Source organism: Ictidomys tridecemlineatus, chromosome 4 (assembly GCF_052094955.1).
Source record: "Ictidomys tridecemlineatus isolate mIctTri1 chromosome 4, mIctTri1.hap1, whole genome shotgun sequence".
NCBI classification, from domain to species: domain Eukaryota; kingdom Metazoa; phylum Chordata; class Mammalia; order Rodentia; family Sciuridae; genus Ictidomys; species Ictidomys tridecemlineatus.
Window position 1 is genome coordinate 19,615,031 of NC_135480.1, and position 21,010 is coordinate 19,636,040.

Sequence of the window (21,010 nt, forward strand, 5' to 3'; positions counted from 1 at the left end):
TTTGACCAGGTCAGTGCCATATCTACTCAGAAGCTCAGTTGGATTTGGTTTTATTGGCCTTGTCAATAGTGAATACAAACCAAAAACAAAAAACACGCCCTGATCACTCAGCCACCACCTATTAGAAAGGAGAAAAGTACTTTAGCTTCAGGGTAAGCTGGCTCCAGGCTAGATAAAACAGGACTCTTAGGGCAGCTGGATCACCCCAAGTTTCTGGAGCTGTCAAAAGCAGTAACATTCCAATGTCCCAGTCCCCGTCCCACAGTGCCCATCTTCAATCCTAAGACTTGGATACTTTTGGCCCGGTAACAGGTAGCTGCCTCTTCATAGCACTCATTTCCATTTGTGGCCTCGTAGCTGTTGCTTTGCCCACACTTTCTTCAATGTGTCTCATTTTCATCCCATGGCTTAGCCTCCTCCTGGCTCCAAATGAGAATGTGATAACCTAGAAGGAATAAGAAGAGTCTGACTTGTACCTTCCACTATCAGTCAAGAGCTCGGGGCTGGTCCAAGGAACCTAGGTCTTGGTAAGGAAATGCTAGGAAACTGGACAGCAACCAGGCATTGCCATGACCATGATAATGCATGAGGGAAGAGGGCCCGGGCCAGAGAGACCACTGTATCCCAGTCATCTTCACTGGCTACTGCCCTGAGGTAAATGTGGAAGGGCTAAATTGAGCTTAGCTTGCACTGAAACTTGGGGAGTAGTATTGGGCTTAGCCACTCCGAGATACACCTGCTTCTACTCACCCATGGCAGAGGCCAGCGTGTCCCCTATGGGGTTGAACTCGTTGAGCTGCAGAGACAAGAGTATCAACATGAAGAGAGAGTGAAGGTATTGGTAGAGACAGAAGGGCACATAGGACTAATTTCTGCTGAGGTCGGGTGAATTCCTGCTTCCCCCCCATCATTTGAGTGCCCAAGCCTCACCGAAATGATACCAGAAGATTCTGGGTCATAGAGCTGACACATCATCTTCCCAGAGCTTCCATCAAACACATCAATCGTCCTTAATTCATAGGGGGCACAACTTTTGAAATTAGGATCTGGGTATCGGCCCACAACAATGAGGTTGTACCGAGGATGCCAGGTTGCCTAGGAGATGGAGAGGTTGGCCACAAAATTAAATACAGAACCTCGTTAAGAGGGGCATTAAAAGTATTCTTTGTGGGGCTGGGGGTGTAGCTCAGTGGTAGATTGCTTGACTAGCACATGTGAGGCCCTGGGTGTCATCCCTAGTACTGCAAAAACAAACATATTCTTTGCCACTAACAAGCCTGTAACATAACTAATGGGAGGTAAGACTTATTTGAAATTACAAGGATGGTTTTCAACTGTATGTGCATCTACCTTTGCAAATTTTTAATTTCTAGGTGGCCTCCCTTGCCTTTAAGATACTTTCATACCTTCAATCTCTTTTGCATGTCTTGAGATAATTTCAATTGATAAATGTGGTTTTCTTGTTTTCTTTCAGTGCTGGGGATCAAAGTCAGGGCCTCATGAATGCTAGGGAAGTACTGTACTACTAAGCAACACCCCCAGTGCTTGATAAGTGTTTTATTTATCAGCTTGGCCCAGGTATTAGCCTAGGAAGTGATCCTATAACAAAGCAAAAAGCCTCTGGTGACCAAAACCAAATAGGATATAAGTTCTAACATAACCCCACTAATAAACCTCCTCTAGACACATGAATAAGAGTATAAAATTGATAGTGATGCCAAGTAAAGTGGCACCTGTCTGTAATCCCAGTTACTCAGGAGCCTGAGGCAAGAGAAGTTTGAGCCTAACCTGGGCAATTTAGCAAGACCTGGTCTCAAAATAAATAAAAATGGCTGGGAATGCAGCTGAATGGTAGAGTGACCCTGGGTTCATTCATTCCCAGCACCAAAGTAGGATAGGATAGGGTAGAGTAGGGTAGGGAGGGTAGAGTAGAGTTTGGTAGGCTAGGATAGAAAAAATTACTAAAAAATGAGAGGAAACCCATTTTCTCCAATTTGCCTTACCTGAAACAAATCTGATGTTTTGGAATGACAGAATTGGATGTTTTTTGTTTGTTTGTTTGTTTTTTTGGTACTAGGGAATTTGAACCAGGGGTGCTTTACCACTGAGTCACATATCCCACCCCCCCCTTTTTTTAGTTATTTATTTTTATATTTTTGTATTTTTATGTGGTGCTGAGGATAGATCCCAGTGCCTCACATATGCTAAGCAAGTGCTCTACTACTGAGCTACAACCTCAGCCTCCCCAGCCTTTTTATTTATTTATTTTTATTTTTTGAGACAGAGTCTTACTAAGTTGCTAAGGGCCTTGCTAAGTTTCTGAGGCTGGCCTTGAACTTGGGATCCTCCTGCCTAAGCCTCTGGAGTTACAAGGATTACAGTTGCCACCACACTTGGGTCATGGAGGTTTTGAAGGAGGAAAGACATGTTTTGTAAGGAGGAAATGGATATACAATAGCTTGGAAATAAGTCACTAACAAATCACAGATGGGAAACTGGCCTGGCAGGATACAAGAGAGATGAGGACAAATGTATTAGCAAGAATACCAACTGCTGGATGATTCTTGATGTTATTTATTACTGGATTTGACATGGGGTACTAAATCATCATTACTAAGTACTCACCAGGTGCTAGGCATGGTGTCAAGTGCTTTAAGTATATTGATTCATCCTCACAACAACCCTATCAGTTAGATACTAGTATTCCCTTTTTACAGATGAGGAAACGGAGATCCAAATTGGGAAAGTAAGGGACTTATTTCTATTATTAGAAGCCACCTAAACCTGCAAGACAAACTAAGAAGGCGAAGGTTAGTTTGTGGATCAGCTGCATACACATGTAACTGCAACAGGATAGAACAGAGGGTCAGGATCATAGAAAACGCCCAGTCAGATCAGGATTGGGCTGAAAAGAACTCAGAAAAATAGCTTGTCAGAGATACATGAACAAAATTCAGCAAAATGGAATCACAGGAGTGAGATAGAAGGAGCAGAGAGAACCAAAGGGTTAAGAGTCTGCTTTTATCAGAACAAGAAGAGATCTGGGATTGGGCAGACCTTGTCTGCCCCAGTGATCACAGCTGTCTTCCTTCCATCACTCACCTTGATGGGTGTTAGGTGCTGGAAGTGACGGTGAGGGTGTGGGATCAGGTCCAGGGGACAGTCCCACTGGGAAGCAGAGTAAATCCGGATCTCACTCTTCTGATCAGTGGTCAGGAGCCGGGCTCCATCAGGGCTGAAACAAGCTGGCAAAATAAAAAGCCCCTAAGCTGACAGAACTCAAGCCCCTTGTTATCCCGGCCTTTGAAGGCCTTCTCTTGCAGGGCACCCTGTCTCTCACTCTTCTCTAGATGGGTGGCAGAGAGAGGTGAATTGGCTGTGAACAAAAATATAGAAACTCAGCAGCCAATGGAAAGGGCCAGAGCCAGAAGAGTTCCCAGATATCAGTTTGGTAGATGCTATGAGGGTAAAAGTCTGACCTAGTACCTTCTAAACTTTGAGAAAGAACCCCAGCAGTGGTGGGATAGGCAGGGTCTGCAGGAAAGCTGAGACGTGGGTTACCGTACCTGAGTTGACAGGATGCCTGTGTGGCAGCGAGTAAAGGAAGCTGGCTTTCCCTCTAATCTGGCGCAGGTCCCAGAGTTTCACTGTTTGATCTACGGAAGCTGTGGCCAGTAGCCAGTCGCAGCAGGGGTTTAGAGCCAGATGGGTCACTTTCTTTTTGTGCATTCGGAGATTCCAAAGCTGCAGAAGAGAGCCCGGTTCAGGTGGGGACACAGAACTGAGTCAGGGGCAAGGGAGGGACAGGGAGGACCTTGGCTACAGAGAACGCACCTCCTTGCCATCTGTGTTCAGCAGGATCACATGCCCCACGTTGTCTCCTGTGACCACCATTCGGCTGTTGGCAGACACATCCAGGCTGCAAAACCAGACGCTAAAGGGAAAGACTGTGCCATCAGACTCTTGGGGCCTTGAGACAGGTCCATTTATTCACTGTTATAGCTCCAGTGTCTAACCCACAGTGGCATTCAATAAATAAATTGTTGAATGAATAATTGTCTTCCATGGATCCCCAGTGAGGAACACTCATAGACTTGTCACCATCCAGAATGAAAGGGGTACTAGGGTTTAGAAATGTACCCTGTTAACTGCTGGCCCCAGCATCCTGGGCTAGAAAGTCACTGACTTCATATTTATAAAGCAAGTCCCAAGGCTAGCTTGCCTAAGACTGCCCAGGTTCTAAAGAAGCCTCATTTCCTGTTCTCTTCTCCATCACTTGGTAGAGGGAGATGGTAGATTGGGGCCAAAAGAGATGACAAACCAAACAGGAATTCTCCAGTTTTGTTCCTCATAGCTGACTAGAAATGAACGGCTGCCCCCTTCTGAGCATTTAGGGGAAAAGCACACACAATCCAGAAGCTCTTCTGCAGATGACTTGAGGATGAGGGCTTTCTTTGGGAAGGGTTCTTGGTGGATCCTAATTCCCAGCCAGGAGAGCTCCAATTCACATAGTTCTTCTGAAGCCATCAAATCCAAGCCACGTGGCCTTTTTTGTCTTGATGTTTATTTTTCAGTTTTAGGTCAACACAATTTTATTTGTATGTGGTGCTGAGGATTGAACTCAGTGCCTCATGCATGCTATTCAAACACTCTACCACTGAGCCACAACCCCAGCCCAAACCACATGGTCTTTTGCCACCCTTGCCGACTATCTGTAAGTGGAAGGGCTTCTTGGGAAAGAATAACCTGGAGCCTTGTGTCCAGTCACCTGTCATGATGGCTCATGTACTTCTCACCGTATGGGGTAGCTCAGGATAACACCTAATGTTATTTAGACTCTACATCCCCACTAATTCCTTAGGGAGCAGTCAGAGTCATGCCTTGGGCTGGAAATCAAAGTAACTTACATTTTCTAGTTTTTCCAGCCATTTGCTCTTAGGAGGATTGTATCCATTTAAGCTTCCACCAAGGAGCTGGCCAGGTCATTACACTCTAGTGAATGGAGGGCATTAAGTCTTCAGTTCTTAGTTCCTGTTTCACTAAGAGGCTTTCTAGGCCCTGTCAACTTGTCATGTGAGAGTCAAGGTCTAGTGCAATATGGGAATGAATTATAGAAGAGCTGAAATCAGGCTGGGGGTACGACTGATTGATAGAGTGCTTGCCTAACACATATGAGGCTCTGGGTTCGATCCCCAGCACCACCAAAAATCAGAAAACAAAAATTGCTGAAGCCCTTCCTTCACTAAAAAGGGCTGAGGTTCTGGAACACCTTCCCAAACCAACAACCTACCTGGACCAAGGTCAGAAAATTTAAAGAGTTTGAGGAAGAAAAGGAAGGGAAGGAGTGGGAAAAAGTGGCTAACACCTTCCCTTTCTTCCATGTACTAGCTCTGAGATAAAAAAATGGGACTAAGATGCTCTCGCCACTTTATGGGTGTTGTGGCACACAACTATAACCCCAGCTATTTAGGAGACTAACAAGGCAGGAGAATCAAGGCCAGCCTGGAACTTGACAGTGAGACCCTGTCTCAAAATAAAGAGCCAAGGATATCATAGTAGTACTGTACCCCTGAGTTCAATCCCCAGCACGACCCCCCATAATTATATAAGATGCCCTTGACAGAATGACACCTGAAGTTTATTAGCTCTTTCCCTTACTAGTTAAACTACTCACTTGCAGGTATCTGAGCTGGTAAAAACTCGGAGAGTGTTGCCTTTAAAGTCCTGCAGCCTAGTTGTTCCCTCCATTGAGGAGGCAAAAAACTGGTTGGTATTGAGAAGGTTAAACTTCAGCGCAGTGATGCTCCCTCCAGCTCCAATCTAACAGAAGGAAGGAAAAAGTCAGTGAGTGATGATGGACCAGGAAGTGAGGACCCAGGCCTGGGTAAACATACCCCACTCCAACTGAGCCTGGCCTGCTGAGATACCTGGACAGCAGGATGCTCTCCACAGTTTTCTTTGAGACTTTAGTTATATAGTTTTATTTTATACTTTAAATTAATATACGGTAAATATGACTTTTTAGTATAGAGTTCTATGAATTTTAACACATACAGATTTGAATTACTACCACAAAAATGGATGCAGAACAGTTCTATCTCACCCCAGAAAACGCCCTCATAAAGGAGGTGGGGTGTCACATGCCTATAATCCCAACTACTCTGGAGGCTGAAGCCAGGAGGATTGCAAGTTTGAAGACAACCTGGGCAACACAGCAAGACCTTGTTTTATTTTTATTTTTTAATACCTTTATTTATTTATTTATTTATTTTAGGTACCGGGAATTGAACTCAGGGTACTTGACCACTGAGCCTCATCCCCAGCCCTATTTTGTATTTTATTAGAGACAGGCTCTCATTGAGTTGCTTATCACCTCACCATTGCTAAGCCTGGCTCTGAACTTGCGATTCTCCTGATTCAGCCTCCTGAGCCACTGGGATTACAGGCATGCACCACCATACTCAGCTAAGACTCTCTTTAAAAATAAAATAAAAAGGGCTATGGGTATAGCTTAATGGTAAAGCATTTGCCAAGTATGCACGAGGCCCTGGGATCCCCAGAACTATAGAAATAAATAAATGAATAAGTAAAAACATTAATAGCTTTGTCTTATTAAGTGCTCAATTTATAGCAGGCATTGTTTTAAGAACTTTTTATTTCCAAGAGCTCCTTCTCCACTTCTGCCTTATGCTGCTACTATCCAGCAGAATAGGCTGGAACAAGATCTCCTACACAACAAGTACTGAACTAACCCAACACACTAACTAGCACACTTCCCTGCTCTACAGAACATTCTAATCAGTGCTCATGGTCTGCCAAACTCTCACTGCTAGTACCGCAATCTTCTGTTCCTACCAGCTCTCAGGCTTCACTATTTCGTGTCCTAGGACACCACAGGGTACCACTGTCCCTTGCCCCTGCCTGCATGGATGCTGCTCTCCTTACCCTACTTGGATGCTGACTCTATTGCTAAGATGCCACTCTGTCACCATCTGTCACCCACCTCCACTTCATGGGCCCCAGCACCTGACACCAGGCTACCATTCCTCCCCACTATGTAAGTCTCTCTTGCTGGACCCTACTTAATAACTTTTGGTTTGAAGTGTTCAGGAAGGTAAGGAAAGAGGAAGATGAGGAAACGAAAGAAGAGCTATTAGTCCTAAATTATCCATTGACTAGAAAACCGGAAATAATTCCCAAGCTTATGAGACAAACGTAACCTTGATGCTCAAATCTGACAGGGACGTATTACACACACAAAAATCTCTGGCCAAGTGGCTCAGGAGGCTAAGACAGGATTGTGAGTTCAAAGCCATCCTCAGCAAAAGTGAGGTGCTAAGTAACTCAGTGAGACCTTGTCTCTACATAATATACAAAATAGGGATTGGGATACGGCTCAGTGGTTGAGAGCCTCTGAGTTCAATCTCTGGTACTCAAACAAAAACAAACAAAATCTCTGGCTAATTTTACACCCAAACACAGATGCAAAAATCCTAAACAAAATATTAGCAAACTCAATGCAGTAATATTTGTAAAGGATAAATATATCATGACCAAGTTGGGTTTATTCCAAGGTTGGGTTAAATGATTAAAAATTAGTCAAGCATCAAAGGAAACAATCCATAGAGCGAAAAAGTAACTTATGAAAAGGGAGAAAATATTTCCAAGTTATAAATTTTACAAGAGGTTAATATCCAGAATATATTTTTTAAATTTCCACAACAACAAAACCCCTAAATAACCCAACTAAAACTAGGCAAAGGACTTGAGTAAACACTTTTCCAAACAAGATAAACAAGTAGCCAAAAAGCATATGAAAAATGCTCAGTACCATTAAGCAACTTAGCAATACCCTGTCTCAAAATAAGGGCTGGGGATTTGGCTCAGTGATTAAGCACCCCTGGGTTCATTTCCAGAACCAGATACATAAATAAAATTTCTGAAACCTTTCATTATTCATTTTGCCACTCTCTCCCCTCCCATTACCTTTTGTTTTCTTTTTAAAATTTTTTTGGATGTTGATGAACCTTTAGTTTATTCATTTATTTACATGTGGTGCTGAGCATAGAACCCTCACAAATGCTAGGCAAGCGCTCTACCACTAAGCCACAACCCCCTCCCATTACCTTTTGATTTCTCTTTGCTCATTATACAAAGAGAAAAATATCAGATAGCTACTCATCCCTTCACCTCCCTACAGACATAAACACTCGTTGCATTCCACATGCTGGGGATGCACAAGGCCCTGAGTTCAATCCCCTGCACCACACACAAAAAAAAACATCTTTCAAAGATTCTCACCCTACAACCCAGCTATTCTACTCCTAAGTATTTACCCAAAAGGAAAACATGTCCATAACAAGTACTTATACATGGATGGTCATAGCAGCTTTATTTGTAGGCATCAAAAACTGAAAAAAAAATCCAAATGTTCTTCAACAGGTGAATGGATAAATTATAGTATACTGTTATAATGGAACACTACTCAGAAAGAAAAACAAACTACTGATACACATAAAAATGTAATCTCAAATTACTATACTGAGTGAAAGAAGTAAGACCAAAACAAACACATATTACATATTCTATGGTTGCATATATATAAAGTTCTAAAAAATACAAATTAATCTATAGGGATAGAAAGCAGAGCAGTAGTTTCCAGGGGACAGAACCAAGGGTAGAAAAAGATGGATTATAAATGGGCATCAGGGGGGCTGGGGATGTGGCTCAAGCGGTAGCGCGCTCGCCTGGCATGCGTGCGGCCCGGGTTCGATCCTCAGTACCACATACCAACAAAGATGTTGTGTCCGCCGAGAACTGAAAAATAAATATTAAAAAAAATTCTCTCTCTCTCTCACTCTCTCGTTAAAAATAAATAAATAAATAAATAAATGGGCATTAGGAAACTTCTGGGAATGATAGATATTCCATTATTTTAATTATGGTGATTGTGTGTACATATGTCCAAAACTCATCAAACTGTGGACTTTAAATACGTAGTTTATTGTATACACCTCAATAAAAATAATATTAAAATAAGAGAAACTCCAGGCCCAAGTGAATTCTACAAAAATTAAAGGGAGAATCAATACCATTCTATATACACATTTTTCCAGAAAATAGAAGCAGAGGGAATACTTTCCAACTCCTTTTATGAGGTCAGCATTATCCTGATACCAAAAACCAAAGGTATTACAAAAAAACAAAATTACAAGATATTTTTAAATAGTCTTCCTCTGGTATGGTATGATTAAACTAGAATATTTGATGTAAGTAAATCACATCAGATTCTATGATAGAACATTTATGTAATAACAGAAATAGGAGAATAGAAGGGCTGGGGCTCAGTGATAAAGCACTTGCCCATCAAGTGTGAGGCACTGGGTTCGATCCTCAGCACCACATAAATAAATAAAAGTATTGTGTCCGTCTACAACTAAATCAATGCATTAAAAAAAAAGTAATAGGAGAATGAATGTGTGTAACACTATATACATGAACAAAGACATGCTGAAAATGGGAGTCTGGAATCATATTTACTTTATTCTTTATACTTTACTCTTACTCTTTGAATTTTTATGTTAAACATAAATTGTATAAGAATAGCCAGGCATGGTGGCACATGACTATAATCCCAGCAGCTTGGGAAGCTGAGGAAGGAGGATAGAAAATTCAAATCCAGCCTCAGCAACTTGGCGAAAAACTAATCAATTCAGTAAGAACCTGTCTAAAAAGGGCTGGAGGGCTCAGTGACAGAGCACTTGCCTAGCATGTGCTAGGTACTGGGTTAGAGCCTCAGCACCATATAAAAAAATAATTAATAAAGGTATTGTGTCCATCTACAAGTAAAAATAGTTTTAAAAATTTATTTTAGAAGGGCTGGGGATGTGGCTCAAGCGGTAGCGTGCTCGCCTGGCGTGCGTGCGGCCCGGGTTCGATCCTCAGCACCACATACAAAGATGTTGTGTCCGCCGAAAACTAAAAAATAAATATTAAAAAAATTATGTCTCTCAAAAAAAAAATTTTTTTTAGGGGCTGGGGTTCTAGTTTAGTGGTAGAGTACTTGCCTGGCACGTGCGGGGCCCTGGGTTCGATCCTCAGCACCATATATAAATCAATAAAATAAAGGTATTTATTTAAAAAAAGTTTTAAAAAATTTTATTTAAAAAAAAAGGGTGGCTGGAGATGTGGTAAATGCCCCTGGGTTCAGTCCCTGGTACCAAAAAAACAAAAACAAAAACAAAAAAACACAACATAAATTGTGTAAGAATAAAGTAAAACTATCTTCATTTTGAAAATATATATTCCCTAACCAAGGGGCCTGAAAAATATGACAAGCACAGCCAAGGTCAGATAACTTAAGTAACAAAATGTGGCATGGCTGATCCCCTAGTAACTGGTCTCAAATCAACTTTCTGCTGTTCACATCTGGGATAAAAAATACGTTCTCTAGATCAGTATACCCTTCCTTTATGCCACGCTAGCTGCCCACAAGTCACAAAGTTCAAATGCCCAGGTCAACCTCTGTGATGGTATAAGGCAACTTTAGTTATTACATGCACATAATAGCAAAAGGTGTCATCAGGAGCTAGGGATGTAGCTCCACTGCTAGACTGTACTTAGCACGCACAAGGTATTTGGTTTGTTCCCTAGCACCACAAGAAAAAAAATTGTGATGCAAAAAAAAAAAAAAAAAGCAGCCAGCCTCAGTCTGGCACAAGTTCAAAGTAGTTGTCATTTCCCTTTTAGTTGGGACCCACTTCCCCTATACTTTAGACTGTTTCTTACCACCTCCAGGCTTAACCAAATTTCTCTATTTTCATGTCCTAGATTCTTGGAAAAAAATAAATCTCTTTTTGCCAAGTTCTTAGTTCTGATTTCAATTTAAAGCTCCCTTCCTAGTGGTCACCTGCCTTATTAGAGGGGCAGGCAGGAAACCCAACAAGTTCTATCCTCGACAATTCTCTGGCAGGCTTTCCTTTGGCTTCTGACACTTGTTTTCTTTAACAACCATTTCACACCTTGAATCGCAACCTCCCACGCCTGTCCAATCTGGCCTTTTTGGTTGGGCTGTTCCTCAAACCCTTCCATTTATGAGATCTCATACCAGATTTCCCTTCATTTCCTTCAACTCTAAACCAGAGCTGAAGCTGGGCATGGTGGCACATGCCTATAATCCCAGTGATGGGATGCCGAGGCATGAGGATCATGAGTTCAAAGCCAGCCTCAGCAAATTAGCAAGGCCCCAAGCAACTCAGCAAGATCGTCTCAAAATAAAAAAATAAAAAGGGCTGGGAACGTGGCTCAGTAGTTAAGCAACCTTAAGTTCAATTCCCAGTACCAAAAAGAAAAACACAAGAACAGTTGAAAAGTGGGGAGCTGATGTTCAATCCAGCTCAGATGTGTGCTCAGTTAGTCCCAACATTCAAAAAGTATAGCAACTGATTACACAATTTACTTATTGCCATTGCTGTACTCCCAGTTACTGGGGAGGCTGCACACCTGAGCCCAGTAATTTGAGACCAGCCTGGACAACATAGTGAGACCCTGTCTCCAAAAACAATTGATTAAGATGGTAAATTTTGCCGGGTATGGTGGCAAGAAAGACAAGGTCCCTTCCCTTATAGAGTCAACTTTCCAGTGGGTAAATACACACAAAGAAACACAGTATTTTCAGACACCAATAAACATTTGAGGGGGAACGTGAAGCAGGAGAATGATCAGGTGGGGTAGGGTCTACGTTCTGAGTAGGAGAGACAGTGAAAGCCTCTTTGAAAAGGTAGATTGAAAAGAGACCTGAAGGATAATAGGGAGTCAATCATAAGAAGCCCTTGGGAAAAGCACGGCAATCAAAGTTTCAAGAACAGAAACAGCTGGTGTGGCTAAACATAGAGTGAAAGAAAAGACGGACCTAAGAGATATGAAGGGACTTAGTGATCATTAAATCTATACCTTTGAATATCTCAAGGGCAGGCATTCAATAAATATTTGAGTTCATTACCATTTATATGTTTAAAAGTGCCCAGTTACTTTTGATCCCAAACATCTGGCTACTTGATGTCAACATTCCTTTCATTCCTTCATCAAATAACTCTTCAGTACTACCATCTGGCACCTGGAACTGCTTACCCCTTTAATGAAGGTGGGTTTTTCCTTTATGCCAAAGTTCCAGAGCATGATATCTCCCCCTTTGGAACCCACAGCCAGGGTGCTGGGATGAGTCGGGTGCCATGCCAAGGATGTAGCCCTCCTGTCAAAGGGAGCAGCCTTTTGGAATATCCGGTAAGAAGCCAGAGAGTGCAAAAAGGACTGCTGAAGACCCTGACATAGAGAAAATAGAATTAAGTTGACTTGAAACCTGTGTAAACTACCAATCTCTTGGCTCCTTCATAGATGAGTCTTAGAGTCAAGTCTTCCCACCAAAGGAAAGCTGCCTGGCCCTGTGCATGAAAATATCTGCCTTATACATGAACTACAATGTAGTGTATTCCAGCTGAGACCTTTACAATGTAAGACTTTTCTCCCTGGAATGCCTAGAAGGCCAGAGGGAAGGGTCAGGGTGATCTGATCACTCTGACAACCTGCTAAACCAACCCATTATCTAGTGTTGGAGTGTCCAACAGTAAAAAAAGCATCATGCAAATCCTTGAGCACTTCAGCTAGGAAATGCCTCACCTGCTGTAGTGATGGCCAGGCAGCTTTGCCCAACTTATACTGGTGGAGGGCCCTGACGATGCTGCTGCTTGGTGGCGGGACCTGCAGGCTAGCCAACCCCGCCCAAAGGCAGCCTGAGTCATATCTCCTGCTAGAACCTGCCAAGAAGAACAGACACATATTTTCCTCTCTGATCTCAGGGAAGGTTTTTCAGCTGAAATCCTATAAAGAAAGCCTCACTGTTTCATTTTTCATTCAGCGTGGCCAATCTGTCACATCACTTTTCTATAGTCTGTTTAGTCCCATTCAGCACAAGAAAGAAGAGAGTAGAAGCTCACTCCTTCCCCAAACTCCACCAAACACTAATTTTTAAGTGAAACTAAATATGATTTTGCAGGGTTTCTGAGGGCTGAGCCAAACAAATACATAAGAATAGCTGGGTGTGGCAGCGCATGCCTCTAATCACAGCAAGGGGGGGGGCAGAGGCAGGAAAACAGCAAGTTTAAGGCTAGCCCAGGCAACTCACTTAGTGAGTTCCTGTTCTCAAAATTTAAAAAAAAGGGGGGAGGGGGGCTTGGGGTTAACCCAGCAGAGGGCTTGCTTAGCAAATGTGAGCCCCTGCGTTCAATCTCTAGTGCCATTAATCAAAAAGAGGAAGAGGAAGAAGAAAAAAGAACATTTTCCACTGTGGGGATGAGTGCTAATCTTAAAATCACATAAAATGCACAATAAAAGGACAGCATAGCAGCAGTGACTGTTTAGGAAAAGTTTTTTTGTTTTGTTTTTTGAGGGGTGTTGGAAATGGAACCCAGGGCCTGGTGAGCTGGCATGCGCTTTACCACTGAGATGCATTTCCAACAAAAAGAAGCATCTTTAAATCCTGTATTACAATAATGTTGAGGTGACAAAGTATTAGTTTCAAATTCTATTGGTTCTCCTGGAAACCAGCAAGATCCACACAGTCTGGAATAGCTCTATATTTTAAAAAGGTTATTTGGGGGAGGATGTTAAAACAATAATAAGAAAAAAGCAACTCTGGATCGCCAAGATGTATTGTACCCAAACTCTAGACAACCAGTTCTTTATTCTCATGGACAAAACCCACTTGGTCCACCCCCAGTCTTTTGAGCCGCCCCTGGTCCTTATACTGCAGGTTGAAGCCTCTGAGAATGAGCTTTCTAAGACAGGCAGGAGGGATGGATTGCGGGCTCTCGCAGCTGAAACCATGGACATACAGCTAAAGCCCGGTCGAAATGCAGCAGCGGGCGAGCCAGGAAGGCTAGGATTATTCCTAGGACCTACAGGAACGTGAAAGCCCGTCGGCTTCGTCCTGCCACCGGGGGCGGGGATTAAGCTTAAACTCTCCGGCGCCGACAGACGCACCGGCCGGCGAAAAGCACCACCTGCGGCACCGCGACCTGGGGCTGCCTCAGAACCTAGGGGCGCCCGACCCCACGCGGGCCTCCCAAACTGCGGAAACATTAAAGCAGCAGGCATAGGCAGTACCGGAGCCCTTCACCCTGAGCTTCTTGGCCTCGGGCTCCAGCTCCCGGGGACTTCTCTTGCTCCGGAGGCGCGCCGCCACGCTGGGGGTCTTCGGGGCTTCCGGGCGTTTCCTGGGCGCCATCGCGTCCTCCGAGGGAAAGGCTACTATGCCCTACGCAGTCACCATGGAGGGAGGACTGAGAAGCTTCAGGGAGAGACAGGGCGGAAACTGGAAATCCCGCGCAGCCACAGGTAGCCGGGGGAAGCCAGCCTCCCGCCAAATACGCCACAGGCCAGTTCGCCTCGCGCCCCAGCCCCGCCCCCGGGCCCCGCCCTTTCCGGGGAGGCGGGGCGCGGGGCGCGGAGTGCGGGGACGTGCGTGGGAGGAGGGGCCGGCCCCTCCCCGCGCGGCGCAGGGCGGTGGCTTTTTTTTCTCTGGCTTTCCCCTGGGCATTGCCATTGTGATGGCCCTGGCAAGGCCTGGTGGCTTGTGTCTGAACACAGGCAAAGATAGGAACATTGTCCAGGCTACGCAACTGACCGAACATCCCCTGTTGGGACCAATCACAGCTCTAGCTTTGTTTTCTTCTTCTAGATAGATTTTATTAACGTCACTACAGAGATTAGATAACAAGTGTCCGGTGTACTATCTGTTGCGCTGTAGGGTGACTATAGATAGCGACAGTGTGCCTTATGTTTAAAAACACTAGCAGGATTTCCACCATAAAGAAAGGATAAATGTTAGTCGGGGGCCGGTGCCACGCCTGTAATCCCAGCGGCTTGGGAGGCTGAGGCAGGAGGATCTCGAGTTCAAAGGCAGCCTCAGCAAAAGCGAGGCATTAAATAACTCAGTGAGACCCTGTCTCTAAATAAAATACAAATAGGCCTGGAGAAGTGGCTCAGTGGTTGAGTGCTGCTGAGTTCAATCCACAATACTCCTCACCAAAAAAAGAAATGATAAATGTTTGAAATAGATATATTTAACCTGATTGTTTTAAAACGTGCAATGTATATATATATATATATATATATATATATATATATATCGATTGAAACACCAGACTGTACCCCATAATATGTCTAACTTTATATATTTTTAAAATTTTTTTAGTTGTAGATAGACACAGTACCTTTATTTATTTTTATGTGGTGCTGATGATGGAACCCAGTGCCTCACACATGCCAGGCAAGCATTCTACCATTGAGCTACAACCACAGCCTTCTAATTGTATATTCTTAAGTATCAGTTTAAAATGAGTTTAATTTAAAATTTTTCTAGAATATACTGTAGGGGAGGAAAAACCTCCTCCCTTCCTAGGGTCAATCGTTGGGCCTAAGAATTAAATTGATGTAAAACAGATTAACAGTAAAAAAGCATACAAATTTTTATTTAATATTTTTAACTCTTTTTTTAATATTTATGTTTTAGGTGTGGATGGACGCAACACAATGCCTTTATTTTTATGTGGTGCTGAGAATCGAACCTGCCCATGCTAGGCAAGTGCTCTACCACTGAGCCACAACCCCAGCCCCTTATATAATATTCCTGAAGGTACATGAGAGACTTCTAAAGGAAGGGGAAGACCCAAAGATGTTATTAGGTCCAAAAGCTTAGGCTGTGTACCCTTTTACACAAAGAACAATCAGTTGTGAGGATATCACAAGCAGAAGCTGGAGCCAGGGGCAGTAAATCACAATTTACTGCCTAGGAAGTGACTAGACAGTGGACTAGGAAGTATATGGGGGAAATAATGGAAGATAAAAGTTATTTTATTAGGTTTGTACAGGTCCATTCCAAGATGGACTCTCAGCTTCTGATGATAAGAATGTTCTTTCCCTAGTGCGGGAAGGGCACCTTTCTCATGGGAAATCTTGTGACTTGTTTTTAGTTGGAAAGGGGGCATCCAGAATCTTCATTGCATTTGCTGTTTCTCAAGTGCCTTCAGCGCAAAATAAGAAGTAAATCAAAGTGGCATAGTCGGGGGTGGCATGTTCTGATCCCTTCAATAGACAATCATAAGATGACCCACATGTCCTGAAAGCCTCCAATCCAGAGCAAAACCCCACGTCCTTGAAATCTTCCCCAAATCACCCAACACAAGTCAAACCCTATAAACCCTTTTGAACACCCTCTAACAGAGATGTCCCACCTTTCTGATTGAAAAGAGCAATAAAACCATGTACCTTTCAACAACAAGGGAGTGTGACCAGTGTGGGGGGAGAGGAAGCACAGGGATGGGGAGGAAGCGGCACCAAAAAGGTACACTTTAAATCAGCTTGGAGTAAAGAAGAGGCGATGTCAAGAAAGTCTTCCCAAAGACAGTGACACTTAAACTGAATCTTGAGAGATCAAATGAGGGCAAGGGAAGGGCATTCCAGGAGAGGGAGCAAGGAATGCAAAGGCAGAAAGGTGACAGTGAGCTATAATGGATTCATGAGCAAGGGACATATTCCTGCTTAATGCCAGATTTTTCCAGAATCCATTTTTGGGATCAGGCAAATTTTCCATGGTGGTTAGAAGGAACCACATATGAGCAGTGGAAACCTGCCTGTTCACACATTTATTATGTATAATTTTGTTTGTTTTGTGGTACTATGGATTGAAAGGGGTGCTTTACCACTATGCTCCATCCCCAGCCCTTTATTTATTTATTTTACTTTGAGATAGGTCTCGATAAATTGCTAAGGCTGGCCTTGAACTTTCCATCCTCCTTCCTCAGCCTCCCAGCCTAATGCATATATTTGATACTGCTTATCCAATAAGGCATGAATGGTGTAGCATTGCTCCAGTTTCATGTCATGGAAACTCTGTACCATGAAACTCCATTTACAGATGTTTTTTTTTTTTTTTTTACAGAGAGAGAGAGAGAATTTTAACATTTATTTATTTTTTCTTAGTTCTTGGCGGACACAACATCTTTGTTGGTATGTGGTGCTGCTGAGGATCGAACCCGGGCCGCACGCATGCTAGGCGAGCGCGCTACCGCTTGAGCCACATCCCCAGCCCAATTTACAGATGTTTTGGTCCTGCTTATGATAACTACTTTTGACATACGGCATCACAAGGTAACTCATTCAAATGCTGCTGGTGACAGCAAATGAAGGTCTCGTGTTCACACTGGAAGCTGGGCACACCACGAGCATGACTCTAAATAATGCCAGTTTCTTTGATCTGCAAAACAATATGTGACTTTATTGAGGTGTTTTCTGGAACAGATAATATAGTATAATAGAAAGTGCGTTGTACTTAGGCTATGTGATCTTGGGCTCATCATTTCGCTCTTCCATGCTTTAGTTTCCTTGTTATAAAATGAAAGAGGAGTAGCTGAGTGGGCCTCAGGCTCCCTTTCAGTCTTGAATCTGTGATCTTGTGACTTTCTGTAAAAGTAGTAAAAACCAGCCTTCAACTCTAGTCTCCTCGTGGGAAATTTCCGTCTGGTTGGAAATCATTTTCCTCATGCAGGCTGATACTTGACTCTGATTCTGTTCAAGCTGTATGGATCCACTTTGCAGAGTCTGCAAAACCGTCCATAATCCACACAGATGATATGTGCAGGCTTCCCACACACGGTTATTGCATGCAGTGGTTTGCAAATGACAGCCTCAGGGTCTGGGATTCTGCAGAGCTTGCAGGGAACCGAAGTCTAAATTCCTTCAAAGGATTGGAAACAGATTGAATAGAACTAAAGCATCCAGAGTTCTTGTTGCTTGGCATCTCCAATAAAATGCCCAAATATGAGCAAATTCATCATAATGTTAATTGAAGGCATGATTCCTACCCTCTGGGAATACTGAATATTATACTCAAAAATATAATTTGGGGCTGGGAATGTAGCTCGGTGAGAGAGAACAGGCTTAGAATACACAAGGCCCTGGGTTTGATCCCCAGAACCTCAAAAAAACCAAATGACACATGTATAGAGTTACATACAGAATTATATATATATATATATATATATATATATATATATATATATATATATATATGTAAATTTGGGGTAGCTTTGGAAGTATCACACAACTATGTAAATACTAAAACAAGCAAACAAATACCTTCTGTCCTTACTGTGGGGCACAAGGCACCATCCAGGCACTATATCAATATCCTATTTGAAATACCATCTGTCCAAGAGGCCAGGCATCTTTTCTAGGTAGCCAGAATCACACAGGAATTGTCAGAGTACTGAAATAATCTATGTGAAATGCTTTGCAAACTATAACATGTTCCACAAATAGGAGTTGTTATGTAATCTCCTGGCAATATGTTATTTATCAATAAGATCTGATAAAGGTGGAGAAGAAGCTCTTGTTTGTCTCAAGAGCCCTGACCAGTCAGATAGCCATCTTGGAAAGAACGGGCAATCAGAGAATTAGAAATCAGGGGTTTGAGTTCTGGAAATGACTTCTACTGTTTTTTTCCCAAAGGTCATTTCCAAGGACTACAAAAATCCCAAGAGACAGAAAGAAAAATGATTCTCTGTGTTATAGCCAAGCCTGTTCTCTACGGGTAGATGAGTCACATGTTAGCGAGGCTGAGAGAACTACATTTACATTCCTTTACATTCCCCTCTTCCCACTCCCCTTTCTACTACTTTGGCTCCTGTCCCACTATGACATTGTAACTACAGGAGCATTATACCGGGGGGAAAAAAAAAAAAACCCACAAAACCCAGCTATGGTGTGGAAGGATGTGGGGTGAGCTGCCTGAGCAGCTGTGGTTTTTATTTGTGAAGCCAGGGGCCTGGTCTCTTGGTGTGTTGGTACAGTTCCACACATGTCCTGCCCAACACTCTGTGCTCTAAGTAGGCATCCTTGCAGACACATTTATTGTGCATACCCCCTCATGCTCAGCTACCCCTGTGTCATAAAGCTGCAGAATCTGAGGGTTTTGTTTTAATTATAGGCAATCTAGAAGATCAAGCCACATTGGTGTTAGCAGCATTAGGGCTGCTGATCCGTTCTGCAGAGAGGCATATTTATGAAACTGGATGAAGAAAAACTATGGAAGGCTGCCTACTTAAGCTCAAGAAGCATTTTGTGAGATTTCTGAAGCTAACAGCTGTGGTCTGCTCCCTAGTCTGGCATAGTAGGTTGACTTATGAAAGTGAGGCAAAGAAGATGAGATGCAGACACAGAGAGAAAGACACAAGAGAAGACCCTGTGAAGATGAAGGCAGAGATTGGAGTGATGCAGCTGTAAGCCAGAGGTGACCAAAGGTTTCCAGACCATCAGTCACCACCAGAGGCCAGATGAGGAAACAATCTCCCCCAAGCCTGGAGAAAGTGTGTGGTCATACCAAAACTGTGATTTGGGATTTTAGGTTTTGGATCCTCTGCAGAACTGTGTGAGAATCAATTTCTGTTTTTTTTTTTTTTTTTTTAAGAGAGTGAGAGAGGGGGGAGAGAGAGAGAGAGAGAGAGAGAGAGAGAGAGAGAGAGAGAGAGAGAGAGAGAATTTTTAATATTTATTTTTTAGTTCTTGGCGGACACAACATCTTTGTTGGACACAACATCTTTGTTGGTATGTGGTGCTGAGGATCGAACCCGGGTCGCACGCATGCCAGGCGAGCGCGCTACCGCTTGAGCCACATCCCCAGCCCAATTTCTGTTGTTTTAAGCCACCCATTTGTGCATTTGTGGTAATTGGTTGCTGTAGCCCTAGTAAACTAACTCACCGTTCTCTGCCATGGAGGCTCATCATTACCAAAGGGGAAATTTGCTCACCAGTGGTGGGCTAGACAACACTCTCTTCCCCACTTCCTACCTGTGTCCTTGTGCATCTCGTAGTACAACTCTTTCAGTTTTCCCCATTGTAACATGGGATGAATAGGTGGCACGCCACAGATTTGCGAGATTCACGATTGCTGAGCAGAACACCGTGTGGACCACAGACAAGATCTCTGCCTGAATTCCTGTCCTCTCTCCTCACTTCCTCAGTCCAGCTCCACCTCAGGCATTGCACTCCCGTTGCAAGGTTGAGAACCATGTTTTCTATATCTTCTCCAGGTCTCCAGCTTGCCAGTGATGCCCAGAATAGCATACGCCCCTGCCTTCCTATCCATATGGACATCACGTACATCAATGTTTCAAAATGTATCTAAAATTAAAAAGTTTTTTCTTCTGAAATGAGATCTTATTATGTTGTCCATATTAGTGTTGAACTCCTGGGCTCAAGCAATCCTCCTGCCTCAGCCTCCCAAATAGCCAGGACTATAGGCATGCACCACTGCACCCAGTGTTAAAAGTGAACCCTTGGGCTGGGGATGTGGCTCAAGCTGTAGCGCGCTCGCCTGGCATGCGTGCGGCCCGGGTTTGATCCTCAGCACCACATACAAACAAAGATGTTGTGTCTGCCGAAAACTAAAAAATAAATATTAAAAAAATTCTCTCTCTCTCTCTCTTAAAAAAAAAAAGTGGACTCTTGATCTTAGTAAATGACATTCCCATGTAGATGTTCCACCTTAATAGATGGGAGTCATTGTTTTTCTTTATCCCTAGCCCTATTTTTTTTATTTATTTGTAGATGGATACCATACCTTTATTTTATTTATTTATATGTGGTACTGAGAATCGAACTCAGTGCTTCACATGTGCTAGGCAAGTGCTCTACCACTGAGCTACAACCCCAGCCCATACCTTTATTTTATTTATTTATCCTATTTTTGTTTTTTAACTTTTCCTTTTGAAACAACTTCAGAGTTGCAAAAAAGATTAAAAGAATTTCATTATACCTTTGCTGAATTCTCCAAATGTAGCATCATCCAGAGCCATAATTATCAAGATGCAGAAGTTAATACTCACAATGCTATTATCAGATCCCACAAATCTTACTCGAATTTTCCAAGAGTTCAATTAATGTCATATTCTGGTCT

General features: G+C 43.0%; 1 protein-coding gene and 1 long non-coding RNA gene across 4 annotated transcripts; one reads left to right on the forward strand and one right to left on the reverse strand.

Annotated features, from left to right (window-relative positions):
* Positions 1-34: 34 nt before the first annotated feature.
* Positions 35-14,469, reverse strand: Ddb2 (damage specific DNA binding protein 2). Of its 3 annotated transcripts, XM_005329987.5 has the most exons (10): positions 14,161-14,467; positions 12,676-12,812; positions 12,130-12,321; positions 5,675-5,820; positions 3,835-3,934; positions 3,567-3,744; positions 3,103-3,245; positions 931-1,095; positions 751-796; positions 35-445 (listed from the first exon to the last, which is right to left on the reverse strand). In XM_005329987.5, exons 1-10 carry the CDS (start codon positions 14,279-14,281, stop codon positions 381-383), a joined length of 1,293 nt encoding a protein of 430 aa, XP_005330044.1. In that variant the 5' UTR covers positions 14,282-14,467; the 3' UTR covers positions 35-380. The 3 variants fall into 3 exon arrangements, 2 of the variants coding, with proteins under 2 accessions (XP_005330044.1, XP_040140339.1); XM_040284405.2 differs by lacking the exon at positions 931-1,095 and having other exon boundaries at positions 14,161-14,469; XR_013437576.1 differs by lacking the exons at positions 35-445; positions 751-796 and adding an exon at positions 2,626-2,796 and having other exon boundaries at positions 956-1,095; positions 14,161-14,469.
* Positions 14,470-17,005: 2,536 nt separating this feature from the next.
* On the forward strand, positions 17,006-20,264 carry LOC144377036 (uncharacterized). The gene is made up of 2 exons (XR_013437586.1): positions 17,006-17,205; positions 19,043-20,264. It is a non-coding gene; the product is annotated as an uncharacterized LOC144377036 (long non-coding RNA).
* Positions 20,265-21,010: the final 746 nt, after the last annotated feature.